General features: G+C 39.9%; 1 protein-coding gene across 1 annotated transcript in view; it reads left to right on the forward strand.

Moving 5' to 3' along the window:
* ZCCHC7 (zinc finger CCHC-type containing 7) overlaps positions 1-14,334 on the forward strand; it is a 203,571-nt gene that overhangs the window by 117,179 nt on the left and 72,058 nt on the right. Inside the window, exon 6 of the mRNA XM_075825554.1 lies at positions 10,978-11,013. Coding sequence (XP_075681669.1) covers positions 10,978-11,013 — 36 coding nt within the window. The remainder of the gene's footprint in view (positions 1-10,977; positions 11,014-14,334) is intronic.

The following is a 14,334-nucleotide window of genomic DNA, read 5'->3' on the forward strand; positions in this document are numbered from 1 at the left end:
CCGCTTCTGATTTACAGTTATTAAACATGATGGACCTGTTTATTTCTTGTTTCTACAGGTCACTTCTATATTAGGGTACAATATTGTTGGCCGCCCATACATAGGATTCTCAATTTATTTTTTTCTCAAACTTTTAGAACTTCTATCTCTGCCTGCAGTTGCTCAAAAGACACCTTCATTGTTTACTTCCAGGTGATACAATTCTATCCTAGTCATTTGATGTTCAGACAAGTGCTTGGCATGTTAAAAGTGAACATAAAAACAAAGGGCACGGCGCCACATAGTGCAGGTCAATTGGGTTTAGGTGAAATGTCAGTAGTAGTATACTATGCTCACCCAGGTGGTGCTTGGGTAAGCTGATAGGAAAATCCACAAATGCTGCTGCCGGGATCCAAACCGGTAAACCATGCGGTCACCGCTTGTTGAGATATGGAAGGATAAGTGGAAAAGGGAGGATCCTGGAAGGCGCTGCTGCGTGGCTAGTTTGTAAACGGACAACACTTTAAGACTGGAACTCCACAGCCACGTGTCATCACCCACAAGTCTTGGCAAATTCACAGGATTACCATGATACAACCGCAATATTTACCCCACTAGAAGATGTAAGCTCATGGATCCATTATTGGCCCAGCAAGATTGATAAGAAGCGTTCTGGGAGACCATCAGACCCTGTGGGGGCGCTGTAGAGGAATTGAACACTTACTTTCAGATTCCTCTGCAGATTACAGATAATTGCTGGGGTCCCAGCAGCAGGACATCACTTTAAATAGGACCAGTCGCCTCTCTTGACATGTCTATTTTAGTAAATACTTGTATTCCCCATGAAATAACAATTCTGCAGCCTCTTTTTTAGAACTCTACGTCGTTCCATCCTGCTGCTGGGACCCCAGCAATTATCTGTAATCTGCAGAGGAATCTGAAAGTAAGTGTTCAATTCCTCTACAGCGCCCCCACAGGGTCTGATGGTCTCCCAGAACGCTTCTTATCAATCTTGCTGGGCCAATAATGGATCCATGAGGTTACATCTTCTAGTGGGGTAAATATTGAGGTTGTATCATGGTAATCCTGTGAATTTGCCAATTTGCCAAGACTTGTGGGTGATGACACGTGGCTGTGGAGTTCCAGTCTTAAAGTGTTGTCCGTTTACAAACTAGCCACGCAGCAGCGCCTTGCAGTATCCTCCCTTTTCCACTTATCCTTCCATATGGCATGTTAAAAAGCTTGTCCGGTTTCAGCAAATTAATGTTAGGTTTTTTTTGTATAATTAATAGTTATAAAAAATTTCAATATACTTTCTGTATTCCTTTTACAGTTTTCAAGATCTCTGCTTGCTATTAAACAGTAGGAACATTCATTGTGTCATTGTAATCATTCTTCCAGTGGATGCCTTTCTGTTCATGATCATGTGATGGACACACAGGTGCTGGGATCGTTAGGAGCCACAGCTCAGATACACATACTGTAAGGCCCTGTTCACACAGATTTTTTTGCAGGCAGAAAAAGGCAGATTTTGCTTAATCTGCATCCCATTGATTTCAATGGGTGGTCAGAGACTGAACAGCGGAAAGAAAGCATATCGCTTTTTTTCCGCTCACGGTTAAAAGATGCATCTGCCTCCCGTTGAAATCAATGGAAGACTACTTCGGACGTTTTTTTGGCGCGGTTTCCGAGTCAAAAAATGCCAAAAATCTCCCTGTAAATTAGCCCTAACTGTAAGGATCCCAACACTTGTGTGATCACCACATGATCATGGACAGAATTTTATCCACTGGAATGAAACAATGAGTGTTCCTACTGAATAATAACAAGCAGAGATCTTGAAAACCGTGAAGAATTAATACAGAAACTATATTCGAAAATGTTATAACTTTTAATTATACAAAAAAAAAATAACAATAATTTGCTTAAACCGGACAACCCCTTTAAGAGTTAAAGTACAGTTATCCGAGATGTGTCTTGTAATGGGCCATGCACCTGTGTGATTAAACAATGAATAACTGCAAGCAGAGATCTTGAAAAGTCTATTGGAAAATTGCATAACTTTTCATTACGTAACGAATAACCTTTATTTGATTAAACCAGAATACCCCTTTAAGATGCCATGTGTTCATAGGTTCAATTGCACTGATGTGCCTTTCCAATGATCATTTATATGTAAATAAATAGTATCGTCGTCCTAGTAACCCAATGATTTCAGAAAGCGGACCAATAAATAATGGCTTGTGAATCCTTGGGTTTCTTTCCGTGCATACGTGGGTCATGTGACAGTATGGCATCTTGCCAGGTTACTTCATGTCCGTAATTGTAATTTTTCAACCATGTTATTCTGAAACAGTGTGAGTAATCGAAAACGAACCATAGCTAAAGTAGAAATGACACGATTCCCCTCAGTCTAACCTGTGAAAATGGTAAATGAGGGCAGTGCATTGCGGGTTTATATACAGACTTACAGTATCATGGACTTGGCAGTAGTTTTTAGACTAGCCTGTTAGTTATTGATCTTCACTAATAGCCTCCTATTTAAGAACAATAATATATTTTCAACAAACCGTTTTTCTTTTTATCATTCAGGTATTATCTGTAAGGAAGCTTTAACAGCATGATTTTTTGGGGGCGCTTTGTTTTTCTTCCTTTTTGATAGACTTAAAAGCCATACACCTATGTGATCAGCACGTTATCAGCACAAGTTTTCAGCATTCATGTAACCTATGAATGTCTTAATTCACTGACCGCAAGCAGAGGTCCTGAAAAATTTAAACAAAGTCTTTAAACGAACAACTTTTCATTACACAGAAATTAAGCTTTATTTACATTTAGACTGGACAGTATAATAGCATGTCTAAGTTATGTGTCTGGACAAAACTTGAAATCTGATTATCAAACTTCAGTACAGCGAAATTTGGAGCATTCAATATGAAAAATATTATTATGACTATAGTACTTTTCATCACTAGAATAGAGGTCCCGAGCCCCCCATGCAGTGGGTGCAGTGAGGAGGAGCTTGAATGGAGTAGTGGTTGATCTATGGAGCTGACAGAAACAGCCAAGCTCTGCACTCGGCTGTTTTCAGCAGTCCCCTAGACCGGCGCTCTAGTCAAAGTTCCCCTTACTGCGGTCATGCAGTTAGGACGAACTGGGGGCTCGAGACTCCCGTTCTAGTGATTGGTGGGGGTCCAAGTTGTGGGGCCTCCACCAATCAGACATTGATCACCTACCCTGTGAATAGGTTATAGATATCTAGAAAAGGAAAAGGGGAGGAATCCTCCACACGATGAGATGACGGGCAGAAAAAACTAAACTTGGATCCAGTTCAATTTGAAAAAGAGGACGTCTTATAAATGTCTATTTTGGCCTTGTGGTGTACCTAAAAGTCTACATTTTAGGATTGATATTGGGTGAAATAAATCTGTGTACTTGGTCCGTTATCTCATGATTACCCAAAGACATATATAGGCATGGTCGGCTTTATGGGGTAGCAAACTGGGCAATTGCCCATGGACCCTGTTTCCTAGGAGGGGCCTCCAAGGACTAGACCCCCAAGAGCAACCTTACAGTGGAGCATGTCAATTTTTACCGCCCCAAGACTTTACCATTAATCCCTTTATTGCCCTAGACCACCAAAGACTTTACCATTGCCATTGTATGGTGGTATTATTCAGACGCTGACAGTTTTGTCAGTATTGAATGGCATTATTGTGTGGAAACTATATGGCAGTGTTATGTGGGCACAAGATGGTTGTGTTATTTGGATACTGAATGGCAGTATTGTGTGGGCATTGTATGGCAGTATTTGCACATAAACGTTTTGATAAAAAAAGTGCACGTGTGTGTTAGGGTTGGACGATGCATCGAGATACTGATACTATTCTGATGCCGTGCACCCTCAAAGGGTTCAATACCGTTAATTCAAGTATTTCTATACAAAGCTGTGCGGCCACACAGCTTAATATCGTAATACATGAATGTAGTCAGAACGGGGCTGCGGCACAACGGGGCTGCGGCTGTGTAATGCAGACATTGCCCCACTCCGTGTGTGTGTGTGTGTGTGTGAGACGGGGCTGCAGCTGTGTAATGCAGACATTGCCCCACTCCTGGTGTTTGTGTGTGTTCGTGTGTGTGTGTTCGTGTGTGTTCAGCATAAGGTGATGCTGCCGGCACTGCACTAATATTGCTGAAGACTGAGAACATGACGGGTGCACTGCAAACCCCCCCCCCCCCCATGTTCTGTCTTCAGTGCAGGTGCCGCCGCTCATTAGTGCAGCACCGGCCGCATCACCTCATGCTGACCGCGCTCGGACACTTGTCAGGGCCAATGCCTGTATTACACAACCTCAGCCCCGCTCTAACGGCGGAGATCAGAGAAACCTCATCTCCGCCGCTATTTCCCTCAATGCTGCGATCAAAGCTGACTGCAGCATTCAAGGGGGAATGGGACCCACATCAATCCCGGAGGTGGGACCCACATCTATCCCGGAGGTGGGACCCGCATCTATCTGACATTTATTACATATTCTGTGGATATGTCATAAATGTCTCTGATGGGAAAACCCATTTAAAGTGCAATTTACAATGCATAAGTTTCCTGTATAAAGATTTGGCAGTTTGTATTCTTTATAGAAACAGCAGAATTGTAGCTCGGGATATGGCAATTAATAAGTTCAGCATTGAACCATGTTATGAACTACACAGGACAATCAGTAGTATCTGTGTTCACATTTATTAATATCTGTACATGCAAATGAACGGAGGGCAGAATGCAAAAACTGGTTCTCTTTTTATACTGTCATTTCTCTTTTTCCTATGTAAATACAGAACTTTATTTATGCTTTATTTGAACCACAGGTTGATGTTTTTTTATGTTGGATATGCTGTGAAATATATATAACTGGTTGTTGCCACCCTTGGAAGTAACAACTGTAATCAAACATTTTCGATAACTTGCGATGAGTTTTTTACATCGTTGTGGAGGATTTTGGCCCACTCCTCCTTGCAGAATTATTTTAATTGGACTACATTGGAGGGTTTTCTATCGTGAACTGCCTTGTCACAGCATCTCAATGGGATTTAAGTAGGAATTTGACTCGGTTACTCAAAACCTTAGTTTTGTTTCCTTTTGAGCCAATCAGATGTGGACTTGCTCGTATCCTTTGGATTATTTTCCTGCTGTATATCTGAACTGCGCTTGACCTTTAGGTCACCAATGACGGGCGGGCATTTTACTTTAGGATTTTCTGACCGTAGAATTCATGGTTCCATCAATTATGACAAGTCGTCCAGGTCCTGCAGAAGCAAAGCAGTCCCAGACCATCACACTACCACCCCCATGTTTGACTGTTGGTATGATGATCTGGTATATTGTGGTGGTAGCTTTACGTCCGATGTAATGAGACACGTCTTCTAAAAAGTTCCACCTTTGACTCCTCAGTCCACAGAATATAATCCTAAATCTTGGGGGTCATCTACAGGTTTTTTTTGGCAAATGTGAAACGAGCCTTTGTATTCTTTTTGGTCAGCAGTGGTTAGCGCCTTTAAACTCTCACATGGATGCCATTTTTACCCAGTACTAAATTAAGAGATAAAAGGAGACACGGCGCCACATAGTGCAATAAAAGAGATGGAGTAAACGTGAGCAATGATAGACCAAGAAAATTGCTCACCTTGGGTAGTGGATACCATATAGGTATCACAAAAGCAAGAAGCTGCAGCCAGGTCCGTGCACAAGCAAAACAATTTTGCTGTCAAGGTATAATAAATGTGGTAGATCAGAAAAAAGGACCACCGGCGCTGCTATAAATAATGTCAAAGTAAGAGAAATGAATTGATTGTATTTATTTTCATGAGACAGGGCTACGCGTTTCAACGCCGGACTGGCGTCTTCATCAGGCCATGTTCACACTGAGTTTTTTGTAGGCAGAAAAATCTGGAATTTTGAGGCAGATTTTGCCCTTCCTGCACTTTCTTTGTGACTTTTTCACAGCGTTTTTCGGCCGTGGCCGTTGAAAGCCACGGAGAAAAAAATACAGTGAAAAACGCTTTTTCTGCCTCCCATTATTTCAATGGGAGGTCAGAGACGGAACCGCGGGACAAAAGAGCATGTCGCTTTTTTTTCCCGCGAGCGTTTTTTTGGCGTGGTTTCCGCATCAAAAACAGCACCAGAAAACCTGTTTTTGAACCAGCCCTTATTGTGGAATCGTGTACTTTGACCTTAAGGGTATGTTCACATGCTAGACTAAAAACGGCTGTAAAATACGGAGCTCTTTTCAAGGGAAAACAGCCTATGATTTTCAGCTGTTTTTTACGCATCAAACGTTTTTTTGATGCGTTTTTTTTTCCGGACCTTTTTTGAGCTGTTTTTCTATTGAGACAATGAAAAACTGCTCCAAAAACATCTCAAAAGTGACATGCACTTCTTTTTACGGGGCGCTTATTTATTTGCCGTTTTTTTTTTTTTTTTCAAACGGCCGCGTAGAAAAACGCCTTGTCGGAACAAAATGCTGTTTTTCCCATTGAAATCAATGGGCAGATGTTTGGAGGCTTTCAGATTCAGCTTTTCGGGGTGTTTACGAGCCATGTGAACATACCCAAACTGAGGCAAGGTCCAGCAGTACCATAGATGTTTGGTTCTTTTGTGACCTCCTGGATTAGTGAAATTTTGATAGGCTGGCAACTCCTGGGAAGGTTCACCACTGTTCCAAGTTTTCTCCATTTGTGACTCACTGTGGTTCGCTGAAGTCCCAGAGTCTTAGCAATGGTTATGTAACCTTTTCCAGACTGGTGGATTCCAATGACTTTGTTTTGCATCTGTATTTGAACCTCTTTAGAAAGTGGCATCATGTGCTGCTTTTTGAGACTTTCCTGCCTGCTTCACATTGCCAGAGAGGTTCTATTTAAGTGATGTTTAGATTCAACAGGTCTGGCAGTAATCGTGCCTGGGTGTGGCCAATTACTTTTTTACATAGGGCCAGTTAGGTCTGAACAGCATTTTTCCGTCAATAAATGAAATCATCATTTAACCCATTAAGGACACGGCCAATTTTGGCCTTGAGGACAGATCAATTTTTTTATATTTCCCTCTTTGCATCCCGACGCTCATAACTCTCTTATTTTTTTTGTACAACGTAGTTGTATGAGACTTTTTGTTTTTTACAGGACGAGCTGTACTTTATGTAGGTACCATTTTTTGGTACAAATACATTATCGTTTAATTTCTATACATTTTTATTTTGGCAAAAAAGCAGTTCCGCTACAGTTTTAATATATATATTTTTTTACACCATACACCGATCATCATAAATGTTATACATTTGTTGTTTAGGTTGTTACGGTCATGGCGATACCAAATATCTTATTTCATGTTTTGGGACTTATATTTTAAAAAGTTTATTTATTATAAAAAAATGTGTTTATGTATTTTTTTTACTTTTTATTTATCATAAATTTTTTTTACATTCATTTAACTTTTTTTTTTTTTTTTAAATCCCATAAAGTGATTTATCAATTAGATTTTTATTTTGTAACTGTAATGTACTGGCATAGATCTATATGCCAGTACATTAGCCTGTTACTGATCGTACACAGGCAGTTGTTAGGGCATACCACAGTATGCCCTAACAACAGGAAATATGTTCAGACAGCCCTGGGCTACCTTCAATGGACCCTGGGCTGTCTGGCCATACGAGTTATGAGCTTTGATCGCGTCAGTTATTTTCTGTGACTCGATCAAAGTGCTGTCCCTTCTCCTTGAACGCGGCATTCAAAGGGTTAACGGTGGAGAGAAGATGTTTCTCTCCTCTCCGCTGTCAGAGCGTGGCTGTGGCTGTGTATTACAGCAGTTTTCCCGCTTTCGATCAACCGCGGAAACGGTTGTCAGACAGGACGAGAATGCTGGTCCTAATGTGCCAAGTACTCGCCGCTCAGGACGAGCATTCTCGTCCTGTGTCGGCAACCAGTTAAAGAGGCTGTCACCAGTTTATAACTGCCCTATCTTCTACCTAATCTAATAGGCGCTTTAATGTAGATAAGTAATGTGTTGTGTTTTTTTAATAAACATTTATTTTTGACAAAGTTATGAGCATTTTCAGTGTTATGCAAATTTGTTCTTAATGCCCAAGTGGGCGTTTTTTTACTTTTCACCAAGTGGGCGTGGTAAAGAGAAGTGTATGACGCTGACCAATCGGAGAATTGGTCACCTCCTGGCTGGAGGCAATGTGTTTTCATTCTCCCGACACTCACGCTGAGCTGTGGATTAGGCTGGAGATGAATGAAGAGAAAGAAGTGTATGACGCCGATTGGTCAGCATCATACACTTCTTTACTACGCCCACTTGGTCAAGAGTAAAAAAAACGCCCACTTGGGCATTAAGAACAAATTTGCATAACACTTAAAATGCTCAGAACTTTGTCAAAAATAAAAGTTAAAAAAAAAAAAACAACACATTACTTATCTACATTAAAGCGCTTATTGAATTAGGTAGAAGATAGGGCAGTTATAAACTGGTGACAGAGCCTCTTTAACCTCTTGCTGCCGCAGCCATTTTTTGTCCTTTCATTTTCGTTTTTCATGGAAGTATGAGGGCTTATTTTTATTTGTTTTTTTGCGGGACGAGTTGTAGATTTTAATGGTACCATATAACGTACTGGAAAACTGAATAACAAGAATTTCTGGGGTTGAATCGGGGAAAAACTGTGATTCCGCCATTGTTTTTTTTTGTTTCGTTTTTACAGCATTCACAGTGCGGAAAAAGCAATGTTAACTTTATTCGGAGGGTCAATATGATTACGGCGGTATAAAATTCATATAGTTTTCTTAATGATGCATTACTTTTACAAAGAAAAAACTATTTGAAATTTTTTTTATATTTGAACACTCTTATTTTTCCGTTGATGGAGCGTTGTGAGGCTTTGTTTTTGCAGGGACGCTGTAGTTTTTAATGGTACATACAACTATTTGATCACTTTTTTTTTTTTTTTTATTCCATTTCATAATTTTTTTTATAGTGTTTACCACGTGGGATAAAGGTTAAATTGTAGTAGTTTGGACTTTTACAGTTCCACGATACAAATTTAGTTTTAATCATGTTTTTTACATTACTTTATGAGAAAAGGTTATTTTTTTTTATATATTTTCGATTTCTTTGTAAATTTTTTAAAAATAATATTATTTTATTTTTTTTTTACATTTTCTTAGTCCCCCTAGGGCAGTGTTCCCCAACCTATTTTGCACCGAGGACCAGTTTGATGCAAGAAAATTTTTCCAGAGACCGACAGGGCGGGGTTTAGACAGTTCACACATTTCGTAAATACGGCGTGTTCCTGTATTATGATACCTGTATTATACAGCGAAATATCCGCAGCATAATACAGTAGCAGAAAATTGGGTGAGATAAAACAAGTCTCATCCACACGCTGCGTAAATACGGAGCAGAAAAAATGCTCAGAAATGGACCTGCGGTGCAGAATTTTATTCCGCCGCAAGTCAATTGTATTTGCATATACGCTGCTTATTTTTTCGGGTTTTCCGCATTGAATTCAATGGGGAGGTAAAATCCACAACAAATAACAGCAGGGGCGTAGCTAAAGGCTCATGGGCCCTGGTGCAAGAATTCAGCTTGGGCCCCTCTCCCCAACACCACCAGACCTCTGCCCTCGCCTATTCCCATCCGCCTTGCCCAACAGTTCCCATGGATGCCCCCACAGTATAATGCCCCATAGTATAATGCCCCCCTAGTATATTGCTCCCCATAGCTGCCCCCACAGTATAATGCCCCCTTAGCTGCCCCATACAGTAAAATGCTCCCATAGCTGCCACCATATCAGCCCCCCTCCCATACCCAGTATAATGCCCCCCCCCCCCATGTGCGCCTAACAAAATAGAACATAATTACTTACCTAACCCCGTTCCCACGACGGGTGGGGGATCCTTCTCCTCTGGTCTGTGCTATGAGTGACTGGGCGCAGACAGGCGCGATGACGTCATCACATCGCGCCTGCCTGCGCGGAGTCGATCACCGCAGAATGAACGCTGGGGCAAGGAGCCGTCACTCCTCGCTCCAGGATTTAATTCAACTGTATCTGCATCCTAAGGATGCAGATACAGTTGGAACTGGGACCAGCGGCGGTCACATGGGATGAAGCATCATCCCAGGAGGCCGGCCTGGATGACGTTTTAATGTTATATAACATGGATATGGCCAGGTCTGAAAAAACAGTAAGGTTGGTGTAGATTATTAGTATAATTTTTTTTAAATTACTTTTGTACTTTGGTGCTATTTTTTTCAGCTGTAGTGTTGGATTAGGACCCAGCTGCTCTCCACATACACTAGTTGATCAAGTGATCGTTCATTGAGTGCTATGTAGAAAGCGATTGAGAAGGTAGAAGCGGTAAAAAAACAAAACTCTTTCTTTCAAGTGCATCTAGTTGTATCTTTATGCAACCACTATCCTCAGATGGGTTACTAGATTTGTATTAGTATAACTCATCACATAGGTTACTAGATTTAACACATTGACACTTTTACCTGAATTATGTAGAAAAGTAATTATATATGTTATTTGGAGTTTTGCATATTGCATGTTTTGTTTTTTGTTTTTTTCAATTCATAAAGGTCTTGCAATTTAAAGTAAAGATTAGGATTCTGCCCCCCACACTCCCATTTCACTGTATAGTAACAGTAGACTTTTTTTTTTTTTTTTCTACCCGGGATACAGATGGCTGAAGAATTAAGTAAAAGATTCCAAAAACTTTTAAGGAGGTGGAGGCTCTTCTGGCTTACTATCAATGACCGGGTGTGTTAAAGCAGTGTAAAATTCAATTAAACAGTGCAGCCAGGTTTTTTGAAGCTGAAATCCGGGCCCTTACAGCTAAGCTTCTTCTTTGCTTGTGACCGGCACCAGCAGATGCTTTATTATGCCAAAACCAACAGGCTGTAAAGCACCTTGTTTCATGCTGCGAACTGATCGATATTTTTTCTATTTCCAGGCTTGCCCAGAAATATGGAGGCAGTACCACCTAACTGTAAGTAGATCCACCTTGATCATTTTCTCTTACGAATAAACTATTTAGTCTTCCATGAAGTTTCCAGCACTAGAACGTAGTCATGTGCCCTCAGCTAAAAGATAATCCGAGATACATTCTGGACTGAAGGATGAGGTAGTAAGATGGGCTCGTGGTTTATGGTGGTGCTTATAGGGTGATAGGGATTTGTGAATTCACCTACCCGCCCGAAGTGAAGTTCCTTACAACTATATATGTATTGAGGGCACTTGTTCATTTTAGATTTTTACACATTTGTCTGGGTTTCTATTCATGTTGGAACGTTAGTAAAATGCTGCAGCACATACTGCACTTATTGTCATTATTATATCTTACAGTGGGATATTTACAGTTGACAATTCACATTTCCTAATGAGAGATTGGGGACATTTCCTCACAGCTAAGCTGTAAATAAGTAAATGCTACTCGTACCCATCTCTAGTGGAGTAAAGATTGTTCCATAACATAGTAAAACTTTGTAATAAGCACCTGACATAGCAATTTCTTAGGATTTTCCAAGGGAAAGAGCGCCATCTGCTGCCCTTTAGGGGTACCTCTACATTTTGCAGTTTGGTAAACCTGTCTCATGCCTTCTGATAATTCTGGAAAAGTAGCGGTCATCTGCTTAGGAGTTCCCTCTGATGAAGACACCCACTTGACACATATTGATTCAGCATGCTTCTAAACTAGATGAACTGTTCTTAATAGGGCGATGATCAATGAAATATGATCCAGTTCATGTCTTTGCAGAGTTTACATTTTTGTTGTGAATAATAAACCATCCTAGTAGTCCATGGTAAGACATCGTCCATAGGAAGGACTTATGTGTTGCTATGGAAAAAATGACCTTCCAAATTTCAAAACTGGTTACCTGTATTATTGAAAGGGAACTCTAACATTTTGCTATATGGGATGCTTTTACATTTTCAATTCCAATTCCTGCTGTTTCAATTTGTGTGTGTGTGTGTGTGTGTGTGTGTGTGTGTGTGTGTGTAGATTGACACATGCATTGATGTACAGAAACTTTCACTGCAAGTAATCGGTATGTAGTTAATAAGTATGTTTTTAATACACTTAGCCTTCTTTCACGTGGCCTTTATTTTGGTCAGTATTTTGCATCCGTATCGGGAGGGAATCCAAAACACAGAAGAGGTACAAATCTTTCCATTTTATATATTTTTTTTCTCCGCGTAGGTTCCACACTGGTTGTGGCCTCCACATACTGACCGAAATACTGCCGTGTGAAAGTGCCTATAATTTTCTATTTGTAGTCATTTTTATAACTTCTAGGAGATCTACATTTCACCTCACTGAGCACGGAATGTGTCTCATTTAATTCTGTATGTATGTTGAAATCTAGTCCCTGAACTCTCTTTATTGTACGGTCGTGACTGGTTTTGTATATATATATATATATATATATATATATTGTTTTGTATATAATATATATATATATATACATAGTTTTGTATATGGACACAGTGTATACATACAGATTGCATATTGTGATACACTGCTGAGTTAAATGACCCCTATTAGTTAACAATGTTAAACCCCTTGAAATGAAATGAAATGTATTGCAGTTAAAACTAACTCGACACGTATAAATAGATAAAGGCTGCCGTGGTGAGCTTACAAGAATGTCATTGGTTTCTCTACATCTTGAGAAGCCTGTAAGGTATTAAGGAAAAGTAAAATTTTATATATATATATATATATATATATATATATATATATATATATATATATATATATATATATTCCTTAATCATGTGACACCATAAGGAATTTCGTGCTACAAATGAATTAAGAAGTGATTGTTCAAAAAATGTAGAAATGTCCTTAACTGCATAGTAATGTTCTCCTTCCACTATATAACAGCAATATAATGTAGTTCATCTCTTACCCCAGAAACCGGATTTATTCACTAAAATAAGAAGCGTATTTCTATCAGTCTGGAATATGAAATAACCTGTTAATAAATAAGGTTTTGATCTTGAGCATGCTGATTTGTTAGTTTGCGGGAGATGGACTTGCCTAACATTCGACTTAATCCGCGTCCAGGTTCAGTAAATCCCCCTGGTCAGAATAGAAGGGGGTTTTATTTACTTGGTAATCTTGTTAATATTTATTGAGACATTGTCCATGGAAGAGTCAACAAGAGTTGTAGAAAGAATCCCCATCATTCTTGTCAGTTAAATCACTTAGTTCCGAGCGCATGTTGACATTGCGACCACTTCCCTCCCCTTTTATTTTTGCTGGGTATATGTGTTGACCTCTTATTCCATACACTTTACATATTACTCAATTGAATGTGACAGGTGTAGCAGCATTTGCCACTTTTCACATTTCTGATGGACAATCTACGAAAAGGCCTTTGCACGGAATAGACGGCAATGCAGGATGTTTCTTCGTGGCCATTGTTTTCTATGTAAGCCTGCCCTGGCCCTGATTCACCAGTAGAGCGCACACTGCTGCTTTCTGCCGGCCGGGGGTTGTTTTCATGAACAATGGATGGATTAGGCCTGGATAACTCTTTACTGTCACCATAGATGTCTGCGCTGCCGTACTTGGCTAATGTGTCATTAGTTTGGCTTTATCCCTACAAGTAATGGTTAAACAGGAACATAATAAAGTCGTTTGCCATGTTTAGCTATGACTTGGGCCTGAAACACATAAATTCTCATTAATATATTTTATCCATCTGTTTGTGGAGTATTTTAAGTGACCATCATGTCACAAAACTGCCTTTGAATAAAGCACAAATGTTAAAAAGATGCCACTGACGTCCATAGAACATCCAGGGATCAGGAATATCGCAGATTAATGAACAGTCTAGTAAACGTGCGTGGCCGTAGGTCAGAGAGTTAAGGAGACTAACCGTAAAAGCAACAGCACTACTACTTTGCTGCTTGATCTGCGCTTTGTAGCTCACTATACCTTTTAGAACTAGAACGTATTTTTTAATAAAATCACTTTTTCAATAATGTAAATTCATGTATATGCTGAAAAATATTTGTGCGGGGCAGCGGGATCACAGCAAATTTTCAAACGCAATAAAGGAAACCCAATGAAATGTGCTTAAAACTCTCCATGACTAGTGATGTAGCAATATATACAGTAAACCGTAAACGATGCAACAACATATTTTATTATTTGTCTATTTCATTCCGTTGCTTTTATAGTACCGGCATTTTCCGCAGCACTGGAACAGTAATATTGCTTTAGTCCCTGTCCCAAATAAGCTTGCAATCTAATTTCCTATCACCACTACATTACTGGTCATCTTTTTCAGCTTTTTGT

The sequence above is a fragment of the Rhinoderma darwinii genome, chromosome 1 (assembly GCF_050947455.1).
Source record: "Rhinoderma darwinii isolate aRhiDar2 chromosome 1, aRhiDar2.hap1, whole genome shotgun sequence".
In the NCBI taxonomy this organism is placed as follows: Eukaryota; Metazoa; Chordata; class Amphibia; order Anura; family Rhinodermatidae; genus Rhinoderma; species Rhinoderma darwinii.